General features: G+C 41.2%; 1 protein-coding gene across 1 annotated transcript in view; it reads left to right on the top strand.

The window, feature by feature from the left end:
* The first annotated feature begins 562 nt into the window (after positions 1-562).
* Positions 563-23447, top strand: part of xylt1 (xylosyltransferase I) — a 284213-nt gene continuing 261328 nt past the window's right edge. The window contains exon 1 of the mRNA XM_072268810.1: positions 563-799. Within this exon, the coding sequence (XP_072124911.1) occupies positions 590-799 (210 nt within the window). The 5' untranslated portion in view covers positions 563-589. The remainder of the gene's footprint in view (positions 800-23447) is intronic.

Below are 23447 nucleotides of genomic sequence, written 5' to 3'. Positions count from 1 at the left end.
TGTTGCTTTATGTGGCAGTGGAAGGAACTCTGTTAATGAGTTGTAGCTCGTCTTGTGTGGATATTGCCCCCGTAAGGCACCCCGATTACACTTCCCTAAGGGCTGTAAACTCGGAAAAGATGATGCACACCGGCATCCCCCGAACCCCCATGGCCCCTCTACGCACACCGCTCCTTGCTGCCGGTGAATGCGAGGCAATAAAGCTCTCACACATACACACACACACTTTCCCACGCTGACGTCATAATACATGCAGGCTGTCACCCAGCAGCGAACAACTGATCGACAGCACTACCTGCCTCCTCATTGGCTTCTGTCCCAACCGGTGGGTCGGAGTCTGCAATTTCTTCTATCGATTGGCTGAACGGACTCGATCCCAATTGGTTCTTTGATGTTTCGGTTAAACCGCCCGCCGATTGGCAGACGCTGAGGGAGGAGTGGCTGTCATTGGCCGGTCCCTGTCAGAGCGGGGAGGAAAGGGCAGCAGCGATTGGCTGAAGTGGGAGCAAGAGCGGAGTGGCGGGGGGTGGAGGAGGCGGCTGGGCTCAGCTAACCTGGAGTCCGCCGGCATAGCGGCTTCACAGTGAAAATGGTGGCCGCGGCGTGCGGGCGAAAGTTGGCGCGGCGCTCGAAATCTGCCGTGATCGTGGCACTCACTGTGCTGTTCGTGCAGACTCTGCTGGTGTGGAATTTTAGCAGCTTGGACGGCGAGGAGAAAGGCGGCGAAGACAAGAAACAGAGATCCCGGCACGTCCGAGAGGCACCCAGGAAAGGGTTCCCCTTTCCTGGCCAAGGGCTGGTATGTGCGCGCTCGACATTCTCCAAAATAACTTCCCAAGTCATTATGAATGAATGAGCCAGGGGCTGGAGAAAGCATTGCATGTTCATAACTCCGCAGCCTTTGCATCCGGCTGCATTGAAGTTAGCAATTGCATCTGGTGTGATGCACCAGCCTGGTACTGTCAGGTCCTGATGTGGGTAACTGAGCCTTCAGTGCGTTCCCCCATTCGATGGTGTACTTTGTATCCCTTACCCTTGGTGAAAGTGTACCAAATCGGCGCGGGAGCAACAATAGCCACCAAACTGCCAGCGATTCCACGCCGCCGTTAGCAGCCGATGGTGCAAAAATAATGCGGCTGAAATCAGCACTGACCCCCCTCCCCCGACCCTTCGTGAAAGCGCTGTTTCCGTCTTCCTACTTCCCCACGAAATTCAGTCGAGTGAAAGCAACGTAGATCAGTCTCATTCATTGAGATTCAGTGAGGGTGTCAGGGTTTTTTTTGGCAGTCACGTCTCATGATTTAATGTTTTCTCTTAGAATCGATATGTTTCTGATTTACGATTTTGCATTGCTGCGTATTTCATTGAGGTAGGCGACCCAGGATGTAACATCGCAATCTTAAAAAAATCACGTAGATTGTCTTTGGAATGTATTACGCTGAGACCGCGCAGCGCAATGGTTGCTCAGGATCTTGAATGCCGTGGTATGCTTTAGCAGAGAGGTATAACGTGCTTGTTCACATTTAATGTCACATGAGATCATAAGACCAGAAATTGTAGAAACGTGTAGCGTTTGATTATTGATGTGGTGGCGAACTTGAAACAAAAATGCATAGGTGTATCATATTCTCTGCGCGCTGTTCGTGCTTTTCGCACATCGCACTGTTGTGGTACAATCGCCTCAGCCTGCTTGTTTGAGAAGTAGTTGCGAAACGCGGCGTTAAATATCAAGAAGCAGGCACTTAATTGAACCAATTGGAAATGTCCAATTCCAGCTCGCGTTCGATCCAACCCCGAATCCTTTACTTCTCGAAATTGACTTTCCCCAAAAGTTGCATAGAATATTGGACTTGTTTGCGCTGAAATAACAAGGTGTGACTTTAGTTTCACTTAGAGGTAGGGCATCGCCGTTGGGGTGAGATGGGCGCAAAGGGGAGGGGGCGCCTGTAACAATTTACTACTGCATGAAGTTCAAGGCATTATCGACTCTGCGGATCCCGACAGAATACCGAAATCAGGTTCAAATATTGTAACTTGTCTGCTGGCGAGGGGAGTGAGGGAGTGCGTCAGTATGTTGCAACATAGAAAACCGGAACTTGTCGATGGGACCAGGGTCCTGTCTTTTTTTAATATATCTGTGAATGAGATGGATTTGAGAGATTTTCGGAGCGCATGAATTTAAAAATAATCAGGGTTGCTCCATCCCTGGGTGCGATGAACGACTTCGTCGGACGCTGTACTGTGACGGTGGAACGGGCAGATTCCCACCGATTCTGCTCCCGCTGGTTGGAAGCAGATATAGGGAACTGATCATCTGCGAAAGATGTTCCCTGCTTAACCGATCCGGAACTTAAAAGTTGGGTGGTTTGAGGGTGTCAAATGCAACAAATGTAAATGCAAGAACTCGCTCTAACTTCGCAAGCACAGCCCGGTAAAACCCAGTGGGGAAGCCGGGCTGTTTCTGCCCAGAGTAGTCAGCCTTTTGACCGCGACTGCAGACTCCATGGGATGGCGAGGCAGCATTGATTAGCCCTCAAGAAGCAACAATTCATTCAAGAGAGGAGGAAAAATCTGTGGGGCGCATACCTCAAAGTTGCAATCATCTGGCGTGTCTTGCGGCAGTCCGAGAAAGAGACAGTCGTGTGTCTCACTGGGAATCGGGAAAATCTGGGGGGTGGGGGGTGGGTGGTGGGCAGGGGGTCTCGTCGGTCCTGGAGAAGCGGAGTGTGTGGACTGCAATGATCGCGGCGCCAGAACGGATGGAGCGGAGAACGTCCCCATCGGGGGAAAGGAAGGAGTACGGGGAACATTGACCTAGGACGAGGAAGGCAAGAATGGAGATAGGTTCATGGACGGTAAAATAAGATTTTCCGATCGATCTCCGTCCGGTGAAAGTCCGTGTTGGATCCGGTGACGTACTTGAATGAAAGGCGGTCGTTGTCAAGAGGCAGATGGATGTGATTGAGCAGGACGAATGAGATGGGAATCGGGGTGGATATTGCCAGGAAGCGGTGAAGGTGGATCAAAAGGTGTTAGCAGAAATAGGGATGATTATGAACGGCGAGGCGAATGGAGCTGGCTTTGGTCCTTGTTGGAGGAGCAAAGATGAGTTGCGGCATACCGCTCAGAGATAGAAACTGAAGATCATTACTGTGAGATGATCCTTCGGTTTGTTTCACAGAGCGAGATCGCATTTAGAGCCAAGATTTAAGGACATTTAGACATTTTATGAACCACCCTCAGCACAATGAATCTTTCGCTTATACACATTGTTAATATGAACATGCAAACCAGCATCTATTGCAGAATTGGCAGTCGACACTATAATAATTGTCTACGTGTATGCCAATACCAAGTGAAAGTCGCCAACAGTACGTAACTCTGGTAATTAATTCCATTTTAACAACAAAAAGCACACAAAGGACCTATAGAACACAGCAGGATTGCATAAGTACGTTTTAATAACCCACCATTTTACAGAAATTTACTTTACTACGTGCAATTTTACTTTTCTGTTCATTTGGAGAGCAACATCCTGAAGTATAGTATAACAATGCTTTACTGTATAAGTTATGGCAATGTATGTTAAAAAAATCATTGTCTACTGGAATAGCGCAGATAAGATCAGCTCCCTGGATAGTTATGACATCATGGAGCAAATTACCTCTTTAGAATAGTATAACATTTTCAGCGATAAGCGGAATTGCTATTTCAGTGTTAAGTGGAATCTAAATGGAGTACTGTTCGGGAAAGCAGAATCCATCATCAGGGACCCCCGCCACCCAAGTTATGCTCTCTTCATGCTGCTGCCATCAGGACTCACAACACCAGGTTCAGGCCCTTGAACCAAAGGGGATAACTTCACTTGCCCCCATTACTGAACTATTCCCACAACCTAAGGACTCACTTCCAAGGACTCTTCATCCCAGGTTCTCTATTTGTTGTTTTTTTTCTTCTTCTGTATTTGCACAGTTGATTGTCTTTTGCACGTTGGTCGTTTGCCCTTTTGGGTGCATTCTTTCATTATTATGGTTCTCAGACTTACTGAGTATGCCCGCAAGAAAATGAATGTCATAGTTGTATATGGTGACACACAGGTACAGTACTTTCATAATAAATTTACTTTGAACTTTTGAACTTTGAATTATCATTTGCACAACTTGTGTAGAGCATTGCACAGAATGGTCTCGGACTTCAACCTCGTGGCTGAGATGGCTGCGTTTCTCAACACTGGGATTAAAACATTGGGAGCAAGGCTAAGTCATAGCAGGAAAGATAATTATCTGTTAACAAATATTATTTAAACATCCAGCCCTAGAAATTAAAGTACCTACTACTACTCTGTGCATTGCTTCACATTGCATTTGAATTATTTTTTTCTGTATTATTGGTCCAAGCCAGAATGAACTGTAAAACCAACCTTTAGGTAAATCAGATGAATTAATAGGGAACACGGCAGCAGGAGCTGTTGGGCTGGGCTATCACTCTGCATAATAATTTTACCTGCTCAGTTCATTACCATACAATCACTCAACATCCAGCCCCATTGACTTTTTCCTTGTCACTTTTTATTGCTTTTAATTGCTTAATCTCAATTGCCAAGTAAAGGTCAGTGTCCTAATGAACAATTTAACCCACTACATGCAGTCATTTAATTTAAAATAAAAGGATTGCAGAAGACTTTTTAATAGAATGCTCATTTTAAAACCTTACTGAATTAGTCTGCTAATAATAGCGTTTGTATCACTAGATCCTTAACCTCAGAAGTATCTTTGATTGCTTAGGAGCATCATTGAAAATAGTTAAACACCAGGAAACAGATTTTTGTTTGCTGATAGCCAATTGGAAAGATATTTAGTTATTGTACAATAATTAAAAAGTACTGTTGGCAATCCAAGTCTGCAACCTATGTTCAACAAGTTTCAATATTTCTCACATTTAAGCAAATGCATTTCAACCAATCCAACTGACTGCATTCATATCTATCCATTGGCTATCCTTAAAGGAAGGCAGCAATGCAGAGATTACCACACTCTGGATCCTGATTTTTAACTACCTTAACCCTCTGTATTCAGTCTTCAGGACCTCGTCCCTTTTTCTAGTAATGCCGGTGGTGCCAATGTGTACCGCAACTCCTGACTGCTCACCCTCGCTCTTAAGAATGCTGTGGACTCTTATCTGGGATATCTTTGTGACCCTGGCACATGGGATGCAAGATACCATCTCAGAGTTTCATTCTCTCCTGTCGGTTCCCGTAACTGCTACTCTTCTCTTCTGTGGTTTTTGAGCCACAGAACCTGACTCAGTGGCAGAGGGCCGGCCGCTATGATTTTTTCCCCCTTGGGTCAATATCTCCCCTCGCTAACAGTATCCAAAACTGTACCCTTGTTACAGAAAGCAACGTACCCTGCAGAAACTGCATATTCCCTTTCCTGATGGTCACCCACCTACCTGACTCCAGCAACTTAGATGTGCCTGCCCCTCTCCTGCCTGTCATTTCCTCAGCCTCCCCGTTGACCTGGAGTTCATCCAGCTCCAGTTCTAGTTCTCTAGTGGTGTGCAAGGAGCTGCAGCTGGATGCACTTCTAGTCAGTGTGATCATCAGGGAAACTGGAGGTCCCCTGACTTCCCAGATCCTGCAAGAGGAGCATACCCCTACCCAGACTATCATTCCCACTGCTCTACATGTGCAATGAGGGAAAAGAAAACACCTTACCAGAGTCTCACCTAAGCATCTGCTCACTCGGTTTGCTACCTCTTGCAAAAGCCTCAAGGTCCTGGTATACATTGATGTGGGAAATCAGTTTAGCGAGTGGAGACAGAAGTCACTCACTAAGGGTAAGTAGGTTAGCTGTTTAATTGCAAGGTAAAACAGACACGAAACATTTAGCAAACCTTCACACTAAATTTCGTTAAAGATAGTTATCTAAACCGAGTACCCAAAGTGGTAGCACAAAACAGTAACTGAACATACACACAGTGGTAGAGACTTGCCTAAAGTGTGCACCCGAGCCCTCTTCACTGAAGCACACCCCCAGTGTCTGCCTGGTCCACAACAATTCAAGAGGAAAAGAGACCACATGCTAGATTTAAATCCTACTGGCGCCATAACATCATCAGTTAAGCAGAAGCTAGTGGGAGGGGCTGCAGTGCTCCTTACATGGGCCCGTCCGCTTCCCGCAGGGGAGTGGCTTTCAATGAGCAGGTAAGGTAAGAAACTTACTGCAACATCTGAGCCATTTCTAGAATGTCTTCTCCACTTGACCGTAGTACCTTATTGGTAGCTGCTGCCCAATTAGTCAATTAGCTAATCAATGTGACTTGCCCTTTTTACCCTTTCTGCTGTGGCCTTCCCTCTCGTAAAGTGAAACTCACCAGCAATAAGACTTGAGCAATACCCGTAGAATGCCCGTGGGACTCAGCGACCCAGGCAGCATCTATGGTTGGGGGGCGGGGGGGGGGGGCGGAGGAGGAAATTAGCAGACAGACCTGCATTTTTAAAAACCATTCCTGATCCCACTTTTGTAAACCTGACTTGTGTTACTATACAACAATTATTGTACATTTATTGAGATCTCAAACTAAGTCACTCATCTTAACCAATCAGACAATTATAGAGGGAATCATTAATTTAGTTTGAAGTCTGATTTTGAAAGAACCCTTTGTAGATATCTTGTAAAATCTAGCGGCCCCCTTGTTAAGCATGCAGATTTCCTCCAGATGAACTGCTTTTTAAGCAGTGGAAGTAACCATACACAGTAAATTGAACTGTGAAAACGTGAACATCTGATGATAACCAAGGTCTTCCATTTTGTTCGGTCTCATTTAATGGCTGTAACTATTTTGGTAAAGTAGTAGAGTAATTCAGATGCTTATTTTTTGGTAAATGCTATTTTTTTTTCAAATGCTGTAAGAGAATTGAAGACATGCTTACTCCTGTATGCTTAAAATATACTTGTGATTGGACTGATATCACGAAAACAGCTTCATGATGAGGATCATGCTACGTCACAGTTCCACAGCTCACCTTAACAACCTTGCACAGGCTTTCACCACATTCTAGTATGGTTGTCAAGTGGCTGTCTAGCTGTGTGGCAATTAGTATTCATGCTTAAAACTACAAAAATCAATTATGAATTGCTTCTAATCAGACCACAACTGCTATGGAATTGCTGGTATTTTTCACAACATAAGTAATCTATCCCACAGCTGCTGTTGCACAGCCATAGTTTCACAGCTGGTCACTGTATTCATCTAATATGCCTGAGACTTCATTGCTAATGTATGGAGGAATCATTGGCTGTGAAAATGAGGCAACTACGGTACATATCTTGTGATTCTCTGCCAACCTTCAGATCAAGTTTGATCTGGGCTAGTTTGAGAATAATGTACAACACTTGGCTATGACCTTCCACACCTTGGTTTTTCCAAGGAGTTATGTTTCAACAGCAAATGTCTTTTACTTGCACTTAGGATTTTACGAATGGGAGGAAGTAAACTTTCCACATTGAAATCTACTTCAACTGGAAGTGTTTATCAGAATTAATAATATCGCCCCCCCCCCCCATGCCTTCATTCAGGCGTGTGCCCTTCCAGTATGGTTACTTCCTGGCTGACACAATTTCTCCTTGAGGGTTAGCAGTGTGAAATTTCCTGTGCATTCACCATCAGCACAGGTGCACCACAAGGCTCTGTGCTTAGGCCCCTGCTCTACCCACTTTATAAGTGCAGCTCCAGTGCCATATTTAAGTTTGCTGATGACACCACTGTTGTTGACTGAATCAGAGGTGGTGATGAATTAGCATATAGAGGGAGGTTGAAAATCTAATTGATTGGTGCCACAACGACAACTTGATGTCAACAGAACCAACCAGCTGATTATTGACTACGGGAGGAAGAAGCCAGACGTTCATGAGTCAGTCTTCATAAGCAGATTGGAGTCGGAAAGGGTCAGTAGTTTTAAAATTTTTGGTGTTCTCACATCAGAGCATCTCTCCTGGAACCGACACACAAGTGTCACCTGAAACGAAACACGGTGGTGCCTCTACTTCCTGAGAAATTTGTGTGGATTTGGCACATCACCAGAAACTTTGACAAACTTCTATAGAGACACACTGGGGAGTATCCTAACTGGTTGAATCACGGTCTGGTATGGAAACACCAACTCCCAGGAATGGAAAAGGTTACAGAAAGTGGTGGATACACCCCAGTCTATCACAGGCAAAGTCCTCCCCACCATTGAGCACATTTTCCTGGAGTGCTGTCACAGGAAAGCAGTATCCACCATCTAGGCCATGATCTCTTCTTGCTGCTGCTGTTGCCTTCATTCGGGTGGTCTAGAAGCGTTCGGTTGTACACCACCTGGTTTAGGAACAGTTATTTTCCTGCAACCATTAGACTCCTGAACTGGCATGGATGACTTCACTCACCACAATTCCACAAACTACAGACTCACTCCAAAGACTCTTTGCAGCTCATCCTTCCAGTATATTTTTTCATTATTTGCACAGTTTGTCTTTTGCATTCTGGTTGTTAGTCTGGCTTATGTATTTTTTCATAAATTCTATTGTACTTCTTTATTTTTTCTATAAATGCCTGCAAGAAAATGAATCTCAAAGTAGTATATGGTAGTACGTGTACTTTGATAATTTACTTTGAACTTTTGAACTTTGAGTTCTATTGTTTTAGTCCATACCACAAACTCTGCCCCTTTCTCATTTCTTCTGGCTAGTGTAGTCTGTGCAAAACAGTGTCTTTCTGTTCAATCTAGTGATCACCTCACCCTGATTTCTTTTTGACTTACCCATAATTGTCTCTGTTAGGTCATCATTTTTCACTCACAAGCTTCTTCAAGTTAACCGGGACACTCATCCAAGAACTTTGATGGTTCTCCGTCTTCTGAAACATTGAGCATTATATCGTCCTTTCTTGGTGACCAAATATGCAGTGGTCTCCCACTGTAAATGCTTCTAGTCCTTCAAGTTTTTCCTCAGTGGATTGTTCCCTCTTTGGATGAGGAGTGGTTATAGTGGAGGGAGCAGTTCTTTGGCAATCGACCCTACTTTCCTGAGTCCCCTCTCCCCACTATCCTGCAACACTGCCTTCCATCTTCTCTGCCTTTAATTCCTCTTGCATGAATGCCTTCTTTCATTTTCAGTCACCACTTAATCTCTTATAGATCAATGTCCATTTGTGTTAGATAGTCATTCAATACAGAAACAGGCTATGCTGAGAGAGTACTTGTTTCTGCCATACAGTGGTTGTGTTCCCTCTGGGTAGGGGAAAATCTCTCCCTCAAGTTCTCTCTAAACATCTTACTCTTAGCTGTCATCTTCTATCTATCCCTCTCACAATTTTGTATATCTCTATCAGTTCCCCTCCCAGCCTTCTCTGCTGTAAGGAAAACAAGCACAGCCTATCCAGTTTTTCTTCAGGTCTGAAAGATTCCATCCAAGGCAACGTACAAGTGAATCTCCACTGCACTTCTCCAGTGTAATAATACTCCTCCAATAGTGTGGCAACCAGAACAACACACAGCATTTTAACTGTGACTTAACCAACGTTTCATAAAATTGTATCATAAAATTATGTGTTCTTCGATTCTTTGCCCAACTAAAGATGACATGCATCTTGTATACGTTCTTCACCACAGTCTCTACCGGTGCTGCCACCTGTAGGTTTCTGTGGAGTTCTACACTAAGGTTCCTTTGTTCCTCAATGCTCTTTACCAGAGCTGCCAAAATTCAACTTACACTTAGCAGGTTTAAATTCCAACATCTTACCAGCCCTTGTTCTGCAGCCTAAGACTGCCCTCCTCACTGTCAAATATACGAGCAAATTTTGTCATCTCCAAACTTATTAGTCATAATCCCATACATTCACATCTAAGTCATTAATATAGAAACTTAGTGGGCACCTTGTTAGGTAATAGAGTGGAACCTGGTGTGGTCTTCTGCTGCTGCAGTCCATCCACTTCAAGGTTTGATGCGTCGGGCATTCAGAGATGCTCTTCTGCACACCACTATTGTAACGCATGGTTACTTGAGTTACTGTCACCTTCCTGTCAGGTTGAATCAGTCTGACTTCTCTCATTAACAAGGTGTTTTCACCCACCGAACTGCCCTCACGTGGATGCTTTTCATCTTGCACACCATTCTCTAAATCTAGAGACTGTTGTGCCTGAAAATCCCAGGTTATCAGCAGTTTCTAAGATACCACCCCATCTCGCGTCAACAATCATTCCATGGTCAAAGTTATTTAGGTGATATTTCTTCCTCATTTTAATGTTCGGTCTGAACAACAACTGAACCTCTTGACCATGTCTGCATCCTTTTGTGCATTGAGTTGTTGCCACATGATTGGCTGATTAGATTTGTGCATTAACCTACAGGTGTACCTAATAAAGTGGCCACTGAGTTGTTTACAGCATTTTAAGATATATAAATGTAATTTATTTATCTTTAGAGCTTTGTTTCGTGTCCTTTAATGGAAGTTACGATTGGTTCAAATATATTATTTTATCTCAAGTCATCCATGTCATTTATATTCTTGACTTTCTCAAGAAGATTTAGACTCTGTTCCTTTTCCTCTGAAGCACTACTTTCAGTTTCCAGTGGCTTTCTCTGTACCTGTCAGCAGACTTCAGTGAATCCTCTCCAGTGACAGTTGGTTGTACTGAAATATGCTGAGCAGAAATACCAACGTTACTTCAGAGGGATCAGTCTAGTCTTCAGTTCCTTTTGCCTTTACCAATCTTTCGAAGCTGCCAAAACAATAATTATTTGACTTGTGCAAGTGAAACCCTTGTGCATGTTGCAAAGTTCACTGTAAAACTGAAGCAGCATATTCTTCTGTTTCTTTTGATTCAAGCAGAGACAAAACCACGAATTGCCAGCTATGGAGGCATAAGGATGGAATATCTTTTATCCTGGTAAGTATTAGGAGGGAAATCTTCTTAACTTCTCGTCTAATCCATAGTAAGCCATATTAAACTGCAAAGCAGCTTAGGTGATTGACTCTAAAATGCATGAAGATACATACACTAAAGATTTGAAATCTGTACCAGTGAAAGACATTATTTTTAAGAAAGTTGTTTTTCAAGTAGTTAATTTTTTTCTTCCATTTGAAAACATGTATAACTTTATAAATTATTCTGAGAAGAAATTATATAATTTTATTGCATATACTTTAGTGATGATTTGGGGGTTATATTCAAATCTGGGAAATCTATACCTGGCTCTTGATGTCACTCAAATCTCATTAATAGTTGAGTTAATCACTTAGAATTGCACACCAAAGAAGGAACCCATTTGACTCATTGGCTCTGAGCAGGTCTTCTGAAAGAGATGTTAATTCATCTCACTTCCCTCCCTTTTCCGCATGGATCTTTAAACCTTTCCCTTCCAAATATTTATTCAGTACCCTATATGAAGGCATTATCGAATTTGCTTTTATCATTTCTCACAGTCTAGGTCACAAATCGCTGAGTAAATGGTTCAGAATTTATGCTGGTTCTTTTCTCAGTTATTGTAGATTTGTATGCACTATTTGGCAGAGAATGATATGTTGACAAAAGTGAGACCTACTGCAGCATTTAGTCATTCTTTACCCAAATTTCTTCCCCTCCTGTGCTAAGTGAATGGACTCGTTGGCTTCCACCACCCGTTCAGCCAGCTCAGCTCCTTGGAGCTGGCTCATATAATTTGTGCTGCTGAATCTGTTCACTGTTGCCCGGAGGCAGATTTGTACAGGCAGCTTCAATAGTGCAAGTAATGCAGCTGCCCACAGACCATGGGGTTGCTGGTGGCTCAAAGAAACAGCACTTTTTGTTTATTTGCTTGAGCTGGTGCCAGAGCTTTCCGATCTGCTGCTGTCGTTATATTGAACACACACTCATAATGATGGGAAGTCCAAAGGTTTGACTGAACTATAATCAAATGATACATGTCAAAAGAAATGGCTGCCACTTGGAAAAGGACTGGGAGCTCATGTTGTCCTTGCAATGCTACTAATTTCAATATTTGTGGTGGTAGTCGTTTGCAGAAATAAAACATTTTCTTACTTCTAGATGCTGAACTGATTTCAGGATATCTCTCTAGTGTTGGCGAGGGATAGTTGTAAAGTCAGAGTTGTACAGCATCATAACAGAGCCTTCAGACAACTGATCTAATTCAATCACATGCCTATGTGTACAAATCTTGACTCCATTCATTCCATATCCCTACCATCACAGCAGACTCAATGGGCTAAATGGATTAATTCTGCCCTGATGGCTTATGGTCATGCTCATTCAAGTCCATGTCCAGATGCCTACTGTTATCATCTCCACCACCTCCTCTGGTGACATGTCAGATGCCAACTTCACTTTGTCTGAAATATTTACCTCTTGGATCCTATTTGAACCTCTTCCTCCTTATCTTAAACCTATATCCTCTAATAGGAAAAAGACTCTGGCTGCCTACCCTACCAATGCTTCTCATAATTTGATACACCTCTGTCATGCCACCTCTAGCCTCCTTTGCTTCAGGGGAATGGCCCAGCCTTTCCAATCCTTTCTTATCACATAAATCTGCCAAACCAGATTGACTTTATCAGGAGAGTGGATAAAATGGATGATAATTCCAGGATAGTGTCATGTTTCTTGAGCATTGTGGTAATTAAGGCTTTTGCTGCTCATTAAGTGATTCCTCACATCGTTTTTGCTTTTGCTAGCTGTTTCTCTGGTCATTATTCATGATTAAGCTTTACTATGGAGAAGACTCAGAAATTAGCAATTTCTGATCCTGATCCTGGTGCACTGCAAGTAAAAAGGCTGAAGCTAGAGATATGTTGGTTACTGTTATAAGTAGAGTGGATTCCAGGTTAATTGGGGCACATTGGGACCAGTACATTTTGACCCAATTAAATGGCTGTCACAATTAGCCGATGTTTCATGGAAATGGCTAAAAAGAAACTTTAAAAAAAGACAAACTACTATTTTAACTGGGTAACAAATTATGTATTTAAATGAAATATAGAAGAAATCACAACACCTCTACAGTACTATAAAATGGTAAATTAGTTCCTATTAGTTATCGATGGAGGAATTCATCCATTGTACACTGCCATGTTCTTTTGATTGACTGTAAAAAAACAAAATCACTGCAGGCATCTAGTGCAGCTAATGGACTACCTTCATACTTTCGATGATTGCATCCTCCAAATCTTCATTTTCATTGTAACATTCAAGATGATTGTCGATACCTTCAAATTCTTCAAATTCCAAATTGCTGAAGTAGTGAAATCATTTCATTTTCAGTCTCGGCCGTTTCTGGCATCTCCAAACCAAATGATTGAAACTGCAGTGAGCAAAACAGTTCTGAAATTTCCTGCTACTTATTTCTCACCAACTATCAGTGCCAAAAGCACTGTCTTATCAATGCAAGCACAAGCAACTGATGCTATTTAAAAAAACGTTTCCCCTAAGCACAGTGTAGTGTGTCTAATGGCCACACAAGCACACGTGACTGGTACTAGTTAGGAACTGTTTGGCAACAGGCTCCTGTCCCAGTAAACTGGCATAGTTTCCCAAATAAATGAAAGGAATCCCGGCTATTTTCCTCATTAGTTTTTGTTCTTTAAGAGTTCTCCTAAATAAGCGACTGTCCCAATTAACTAATGGCACAATTAACCCAAATCCACTATATTTGCGTGTGGGTGGTCCAAGAATTCTACTAATTTCATAAATCATTGGAGACTCTGTTTAAATCTAGACAGTGCACAGAGGTAGCTCATATTAATATCACCCAATAGTTAAAGGGATATGGTTAAAATTTAAAAATAAAATTGTGATTTCAGCTTGCTCTACGTGGCTAACTCACCACCCACCATGTGATTGTGAGTATTCTGTCCTGTGATCTCTCCCTTCCTTCTGACTGCTGAGGTCCTCTATCCAATCCCAGTGTTCCCCCACTGGCAGGAAATGTGCCCATCAGTTCCTGACTGTAAACACAAAATAATCTGCAGATGCTGTGATCAAAGCAACACTTTCAGTACGCTGGATGAATTCAGCAGGTCGGGCAGCATCAGTTAGAAATGATGAGTCGACGTTTCGGGCCGGAACCCTTCATCAGGACTGAAGAATGAAAGATGGGGAAGGATTTGAAGAATGCTTGTAGCTTCAGTTGAAAGACCAGTAATTTGAGTCAGGATGTGGTCGAAGAGTCGGAGAGAGGCGGAGATCACTGTGGCCTTGCGACATGTAGCCAAGAGCTGTTGGGCATTTTTTACTGCCCAGCAGCTAGGCTGCCTGGCTCTCTGGCCAGCATTGGCTGGGAATTGTGCAGAAATTGATCTTAAGTTCCTGCTGTGGAACTTCGCAGGAGCTCCAAGTCCGTGGGACATAGGGGTTCTAATTTCCCTAAGCCCCTCACTTCCTGCATCAAGGTAATGATGTGATTTGGCTGCTCCATAGTGAAAGGCATCAACGCAGAACAGTGAGTCCATGATTTTCTCGCCCAGGTTATAGGGTTATACGTTATCACTGTAATCATAGACGGTAATGCAAAGCTGTGAAATTAAACACTTACTCTGGCTACCAATCAATGGTCAATTGACAACTTTTTTCATTTGCTGACATTAGGTTTGTAGTTGGTACTTTCCTGTAAATGGGATGGTGATAGATGCCTGGAACACGCTGCCGGGGAGGAGCCGAAACAGAGACTGTAGCAACCTTGACAAGGTATTTAGACAGACAATAATCAGAGAGGGAACAGAGGGACATGAACCAGACGTAGGCAGATGGGATTCAGGCAGTTTGGCATCATGGTTGGTGCAGACATGATGGGCTGAAGGGCCTGCTCCTGTCCTACACTCATGTGAATGTCCTGCATTCACAGAAAATATTGCCCCTGCTCTTTTTTTTAACCAATGTTAACAGCTATACTAACAGATTGTTCTCTGAGTAATAAGTAAAGGATTATTCTTGTGGATAATAAAGAAGGAAGCCGGAATCATTATTGTGCTGTGTTTCATTAGTTTATGTAAGGTTTACATGTCCAGATATTTTAGCATTATTTTTAAATCAGAATTAGCAGATCCTATGTCTGTATGCAGATTTTCACTCCAGTCAGCTCAGGGTGTAATCGGCCTTCTACTTCCCCATGATACTTGTTGCCCTCTGTACTCTAGATAAGCTTCTGTGTTCTCTTTACCTTGTGTCAACTGAGGCTGATGCATTGATCTCTCAATTCAGGGGCCATCGTGAAATAGTTGATCTATCTGTAGCTTAGTCAGTTCAATGCTGAATATATATAAAAAACTATTTCCAAATTTCATTGCAACTATGGGAAGGCAAAGTTTTAGTAGTCTGGTCTCAGTCTAGAATATTTTAAAATATTTTATCGCTGATATTATTGTTTGAAAATCTCAATGTTATTATTTGAGTGAATGAGTTTTGACCATCATGTCCTTAACTATTTGAAGGTCATTTTGCAAAATTCTTAACGTATTTGCTTTTAAAACTGGAGGGCAATTCATTCACTAATAAAGTAGTAATTATAGCTTGTTCAGATATAGCCCCCACATAGCAATTTATGGACAGTTTTGTAAAACACCACTATGTTGTGGCAGTTGAGTTAAATATTCTACTGAAAATTTTCTTTTGATGTTTGTTATGGAGGTTTGGAAACAATCTTATTCAGTAATGCATAAGTACATTAAGTTACAAGAATATTTTTCAAAATTTACACAGATATTCCAAACATGTGCTATTGAGGGGTTGGCAGAACATTGTGGGCCGAAGGGCTTGTACTGTGCTGTATGAAGTACTGTGGAAGGATGAGGGAATGTTCTGTCAGGTCCAGTTTCCAGCAGCAGAGTTGATGCAACAGCTTGCCTTGGGTATCAAGGGCAAAGGCTGACGTATGTAATGTGGCAAATTACAAATGAACACTTATGTACGAACAGATGATCTCCTAGAGCTGAGATGGAGAGATTTTTGTTCAATAGTGGAATCAGAGGTTATGCTGAGCAGTCAGAGAATTGAAATTGAGGCCAAGATTGGATCAGTCTTCCAATCCTGATGGAGCAGAGTCAGCAGCTGTATGGGTGACTTCTGCCCCTCTTTCTTATGTTTATATTTTCCTTGTGCTGAACCGCCTGACCTCTCAGCAGAATGTTGGGATTAACATGGCAATCACTTCATCTTTCTGTCCTTCATAAAACACTTCCTTTCAGTAAGGGAAAAGAAGCAAAGATATATCCAGTTTGTAAAAGGGTTGTGTAATTGTTGTGATGATCTGATTCAAAACCATTGAGTTTTTAATCTAGTTTTAGACAAGTGAACAAGGAAAACATACTAGACAATTCTGGATAAAGCAGATTGCCCTATTTTCTATTTGATTCTTGAATTGAGCTTTTTTTCCCCCTGAAGTGCTTTCATAATTTTTGAAGCACTTTGCTGTTGAAATGGAATTTAATAGCATACTCTTCATATGACTAACATGATGTACCAATATGTTAGACAAAGTGGAGTCTGTTGCTGTGCATGACTGACTGTAGGTGTTCAACTGAACACTGTATTCAATATTTACTTTATTTAAAGTGAATTGTTAAAGATTGAATAACAAACATACTTTGACGTATTTTGATTGTAAGTTTGAGATTTGTTTGAAGTCCTCATAGATTGAAACTTTGTGTTCCTTAATTATTTTGACACTTGAACTCAGATGGTTTCTGGAAGTGGTGGTATGGGTCTCCTTTATCTTGATATCAATAAAGGAAATCCTTGTATTCTTTCAGGGCAGTATAGGCATCAAGTGATGCCTTTATGATTAACAATTTAAACTCTGGATTAATCTGGCAAAGTTAAGATAGTTTTTTTGTCATATTTGTATCGAAGCATACAGTGAAATGTATTGGTTATGTCAAATCAGTAAGGATTGTGTTGGGCAGTCAGAGAATTGAAATTGAGGCCAAGATTGAATCAGATCGGCAAGTATTGCTGTGCTTCTGGCACTAATTTAGCATGCCCACAACTGACTAACCCTAACCGTTAAGTCTTTGGAATGTGGGAAAAAACCAGAGCATTTGGAGGAAGCCCACACGGTCACAGGGCAAATGGACAAGCTCCTTACAAACAAAGGGGAGAATTGAACCCTGAGTGATCAGTGAAAACTGGAGTGCAATAATGTCATGCTAACCGCTACACAACCATGACAACTTTTAAAATGCTAATACAGGTTAGGTTCCCATTAACTGGTCAGGTTCTAATAGCTGCACCATTAACTCATAACTATCACTAAGGAAAATTAGCCTGTGCAGAGGTTTTTTTAGCATTTCCTTTCAGAGAAATCAACTTTTCATGTATTTAACTTGGAATAATGTTACTGTTCTGGTAATTCTAAGGAGGAATGTCACTGACAAAGATTCAGTGACAATGCAATTAACACTTGGTTTCAGAATACATTTGTGCATTTTACACCATTACAACCTTGCCAATTTTAACATTATCATTATTGTTCTGTAACTATGTTCACCGCAAATGAAAACACCTGTAATTTCTTTTAACTGACTCTACATGGATTAAAAATAAATTTGGTTCTGCTCTTCAAAATCATCGACCAGTTATAATATATAAAAAATAAAGAGAGGTTTCCAGTGGTGAAAGTATTGGTAAGCAGATGGTGCCATTTTAAGGCTGAGCTTTGTGAGAAGACATTTATCATCTACACACTGAGATTTTTTATTATCTGGAATTCACTGCTGGTGGGAGCGGATTCAATACTAATTTCCAAAAGAAAGTTTCGTGCTTCATTATAACATAGAAATAGGCTATTTTAGTTCATCAAATGTATGCTACATCAGAAAACCTGATAATCTAGTCTCCTCATGTCCCCATGAATTCCTCCCAGACTCTGTCATTCATCTACCATCATCATCATCGTCATCAGGTGCTGTGCCTAGTTTGAGCTTTGACTGCCATGGCCTACTCCTGTTTCGGAGGTCAAGTGGATCAATTCATTGGTATTCATTTCCAGTACTCTGGCTGCTGTCTCCATCATCATTTGTCTTTGCCTTCCTTTTGCTTTCTTCCCTTCAATCTTTCCCATAATTACCGTGCATTCTAACTCCTCTTTCCTAATCACATGTCCAATAGTAACATGGGGAAACTAATTGAAGCAGCAGATATGTGGTTTTTGAGGAGGATGCAAAGAATATCATGGACGAAACAAATACCTAACGAGGATGTCATGAACAGAGCAAGCACAAAAAGAGAAATAATGTATGAGATCATGAAAAGGCAATGTAACTTCATTAACCTATACATGAGGGATAATTTATAGTGGCCAGTTGAACTGTCCAACTTGCACATCCTTGGGATTTGGAAGAAATTGGAGCTCCTGAGTGGAACTCACATGGACAAAAAGAGAATGTGCACATACCACACAAACAACACTGGTGGTCAGGAATGCATCCAGGTCACAGAAGCTAAGAAGTAGCACCTAGTATTAGCTGTGCCATTGTAAAAGGTTTTTGAAAGGTGGATCAGAGGAATCGATTAATTGGAAATCTATACCATTAGTGAGACAGCTATTCTCCTGTTTGCATCATTCTATGAAAAAGCTAGAAAGTGCAAAGAGATGGTGGCTCTTCACCTATAAGATCAGCAGTCTCACAATTTAAGAGGTTCAGACCCTCAGTATTTCTAGGGTTAGTGTTGATTTGATCCCTGACGCCTATAGAATAAATAGTGAAGAGAGTGAAAAGATTAGGTGAGTGCTCTCATAACTGTACATGTGCCAATATAATCCTCAATTTCTTGAAAATATTGAAGTCATGTTTAAATCTAAAAGCTTTAAGATATTGAACTTTGGTACATGTCCAAGATCAGAATGAATAATTGAATGATTACATTTCATATCTTGCTGTCAAACAATTTTCTTTTCACTTGGCTTGTTTATGTTGCCAATGATGAGTGTGATTGTATGTTTTGACCTTTAAGTTGATAACATCCGGTGTACTTTCATTTGGGAAATTGGTTTGTGACCTGTTTCTGCTACTCTGTACACAGCAAGTGGCTTGTTTAATTACCCCTCACAAGCTGTTGGGCAGATTTGTACTTCACTAATGTATGTCTAACTTACAGTCGTAATACAAACATCATCTGATTTCACCCACCAAATTCCCAGCAGACTCTTCACAAATGTTTGTGTTGTATTTACATAATGATGTAATTTTATTGATAGTTTAGTTTCTTTTAAGGTGGTACTTCTCCTCTGTCTACTGCATAGTATTTTTCCATTATCTTTCTACCCATGAGGGTATTTAATGAGTATTACTGGCATAATATCTGCTGTATTATCATATAGTTGCACTCATCCATTGTTATAAAGCATTAGTAATCCTGCGGCATATGTGTTGATGTACTGTTTTCTTTGACGTATGTCAACTTGCAGGACCGGCTCACAATATGAGCCACACTGTTTCCTCACGGGTTTATTAGGAATTCCAAAAGTAGAGCCTTGAAATTTTAACTTGGCTATTGGAAAGTACATTTTAAAACAAAAAGCAGAGAGAATATGGGATATCCTCACCTGCCAAAAAAAAAGAAACTTGCTTCGGGGCCAATTCACAGTTTCAAAACTGAGTTTCCTAATTGGATGAATGGGGTAAGAGACAAAACAGACATGATCAATCATGGAATGGTGATCAGTCATGAGGAGTTTAAAACCTCTACACCCATTCTAGATCCTCTGAGATCTGTGACTGTGCTGAAGGAATTTGTAAACTCTCATTTTAATGTATTGCACATTATCTTCGATACATTCTTCAGGCAGTAGTGAATTTTAAGATAAATTCCACTCAGGAAACGCACTGCCAGATTGGGAGGGTTTAACATTTTGATCCTTGTTGACTTTTGAGGCTTCCGTCCTGGATATGGATTCTAGGTATCAGCTAAAGAAGGGCGATTGTGATTCTTATTACCCTCTTTGTGTGTCCAGGCTGAATATGTAGTACATTCTCTAAATCTAGGAGTGCTGTTGGAAACGTACTCGTTCATTGCTTATAATAAATTTGGGGGAAAGACGACAAGGATTGGGAAAGTAAGGGCATGATGGCTTTTATATTTAAAACTAACCATTATATAATGTAACTTGCTTATATATTGCTCACATGAAGCATCTAGAAGTTCCACTTGCTTGCCATGTAATGCAAAAGTTATGGCTGTAATTATTATGCAGGATGGACCATCCAGCAACAATGTAATAATGATCAGATGATCTGTCATTGAGATGTTGATTGAAGAATAAATGTTGTCCAAAGTCAGCAGGAAGAACCTTTCTTTGAAATGGTGCCACAAGATTTCTCCTGCTTTAATAACATTTATTATTTTTTCACCTGGTTATGACCTCTCTCTACTGCTCAGCAATGCTGGATGATCTGATGTCAAGGGGACAATTAATTAAACCGCGATCTGCAGGAATACGAGTCCTTTCCATTTTTTTGTATAAAGGAACTTTAAAGATTAGCTTTATGTTTTTGTTACACATAATTTTGTGGTGAAGATATCCCAGTGGATTGAATGGTATATACATGATGGTGGTTTAAACAGGCAATTTGTTATGGATTGGAGGAGGTGGGGAGAGGGAGGATTCTAGTCCACAAGAGTTTGGAAAAGAAAATCTCACACTTTCTGAGCTGTGAATATAGATGGATTAATTTTACCTTTTGATTTAAATACTGTAATGTAAACTATGAGCAGCTGTTTGTTATTTTAACCTTGTGTGTTACTTCTTATCAAAGGAGTGGAAGGAAAAAGTAGCACAGTTCTCAGAGAAATAACTTTGCAGTGCTGGTGTCACAGTGCTTTCCACCAAAATGAGCACCATAAATAAAGCAACACGTATGGCAGAATGACAGACCAATGTATACTGTTAATCCAGCTCCCAATTACAGAGTCATGTACAGCACAGCATTGAAATAGCTCTCCACGTAGACCCACTCCACTAGTCTTTCCATAAGTTTCCTTTTCAACATCAGGTTTCCCTTGGGACAGCGTAGACGAGCAGCTTTCATTTATGGCTTTTAGTCAGCGGAGGTGAATTTCTGCAGAGTGTTAGATTTATGTTTAATCTCCTCCGTGTTATTACCACTTGGATAAATTTTCCTTTCACTTAAAAGTTTTCACTGGCTGTGGTCAAAGCCATTAAACTGGGGTAAACAACTGGAGGAATCTCAATTTTTGCAATATGTGCATTGAAATTCGGAGTGCTGAGTTAGTATCTAGCGAACTGATTATTTAAACTTGATATTCGCTTTTCACTGGACTCTGAGATTAGATCTAATTAGTAATAGACTTTCATTAAAAGGAATGCAATCATAGTACTGTACTAATTTAGCTGGATAAAATTCAGATGATATTCATCATGCTGAATGTGTCCTGGAAGCATTTCACCTGAAATTATGCAAAATTCCACATCCTAGTATCCAAATGCCAGCATCTGCAGATTTTCTCTTGTTTGTGATCCAAATGCCTGAGTCTGATCCCTAATGAAATAAATGTTGGTGTTTGCTTTTGGTACCAATGCCGGATAGTGTGTGATTGTTGTGGTTAGTATTCTGTGCACACGGGCTCACCAAACAGATTCATCCTAATGGACTCTGAATGAGCCCGACTGCCAGTAATTGTTGGATGGAGAGAGGCTGCAAGTACTACCCATCGTGAGCTATGGCGACGACTGTCTAATACTAAAGCAGATCAGGGTCAGGAGGCAGCTTAACACAACATCAATCAGGGCCAGCAAGACAGTAGAGACCTGCTGAGCCGGGATAAAATTCTCAGAGCACTCTCGAAGGGCGATTGAGTTAAGTAACATTTTCAAGATAAAGCTTTGATGACCTAAACTTTTCTCTGTTTTATTTGTTTATTGAATGCAGTGATTCAGTGTATCCTGGCAAATATTTAGGGCTCAGAAGGTTTATTCCTGCTAAGATGACCTGCCTGACTTCTGTGACTCAGTTTACTTTGTGGCTGAAATTATTTACTTTGTGAGCCTCTCCTTGCCACTGTGGTCCTTGTGCTCATCATGGTTTTCTTGCCTTCTACTGTTACACACACCCCTCCACCTCCCACCCTGCTGCAACTCCCCACCCTCTCTATAACTTCTGTGGGGGCTCTCAAAGCTCCCTGTGAAGCATCATAAACAACTACACTTCACTCTGCACAGAACTTCGATTCTTAGTTCCTCTCCTTTTTTCAGTCTTATGTATTTCCAGCTAGAAAGGAGTTCTGCCCCGGTTATACCTCTTTACCCCTCAGGGCTTCTTATTTACTTTTCAATTCTCACTTTCATTATGAAGCAGTTTCGTAGCTTAAAAATGAACCCTCTTAGTTTTCTAATAATAATCTATATAATTGGGCTACATTGTCAATTAATTGCATGTGAATGCTGCCAGGAAGAGGGACCTTATTTTGCCAGCTGTTGCTGGCTGAGATACTAATAGATCTGTATGTTGTGAAGTGAAACAAATGCATCACCATCACTATCCAGTTTTTCTTGCTGAATTTCTGAATTTCATTTAGGGAACAAAAAACCTGGAGGAGTGGAGTTTTAAATGTTAATCTATTTAAAGGTTAGGCTGATTTCAATTCCTGCTTATTAGAAGCTTCTGAGTTGCCTTAAACAGTTCATGAACCAGGACGACATGGAAGGCAGTCACTCTCCTTCATTAGATTGTAAAGGCGTGAGTCTGGGTCTCTTCCTGGGTTACCAGCTTGCATTTGATAAACCCAGCAGGACCTCTGGCAGCTGGGAGCTGAGTTTTTATAGAAGCCCAGTAACTTCCACGATTACTTTTCCAGTATAGGCTTTCAGGTTGAATTTCACATTTCGCCTAATAGGATTTTGCACTCCTAACCTCTGGATTATTAATTCAGTACTGTGCCATGAGATTGCCATACTTCATCCAAGCTTTCAGTTTCTTCCGCCCTCCCATGTGGTGGTTAAAAGTATTACAACATGTTAATTTAACTATTTAGTTACGAGTTAAGCATCCATCCAGATAAGGCACTCCTTCCTCTGCATTCTCATTTCTTTCAGTTACTGGGCACCAAGCTTTACACAAACAACAGCTCTCTGTCTGCTGGCTGTTAGTATTCATTTATTAACCAAAATTAATTTACGGTATGTTTTTAGGTAGGTTGAGGTTCTATTATATTTTACAAAATTTTGAAAGGCAACTTAAGAAGTGTACTCAAGTCCTGATACTGTTGGGGATCTGAAAGCTTGGTAATACTTTAAACCTTTATTTGTAGCAATGATACTTGAGAAGGGCTAATGTTGAGAGAGGTGATTTATTGATCCATGATTTGTCATATCGCTGGCATTTTTACATTGGTGATCATCACTTGAGGCCCTACTTAAAAGGCAATAAACTTGTATCAGTAAAGTCAGAGGCGAAATGCT

This window comes from Mobula birostris, chromosome 9 (assembly GCF_030028105.1).
Source record: "Mobula birostris isolate sMobBir1 chromosome 9, sMobBir1.hap1, whole genome shotgun sequence".
Lineage (NCBI taxonomy): Eukaryota > Metazoa > Chordata > Chondrichthyes > Myliobatiformes > Myliobatidae > Mobula > Mobula birostris.
This window is presented reverse-complemented; position numbering and strand designations above follow the sequence as displayed.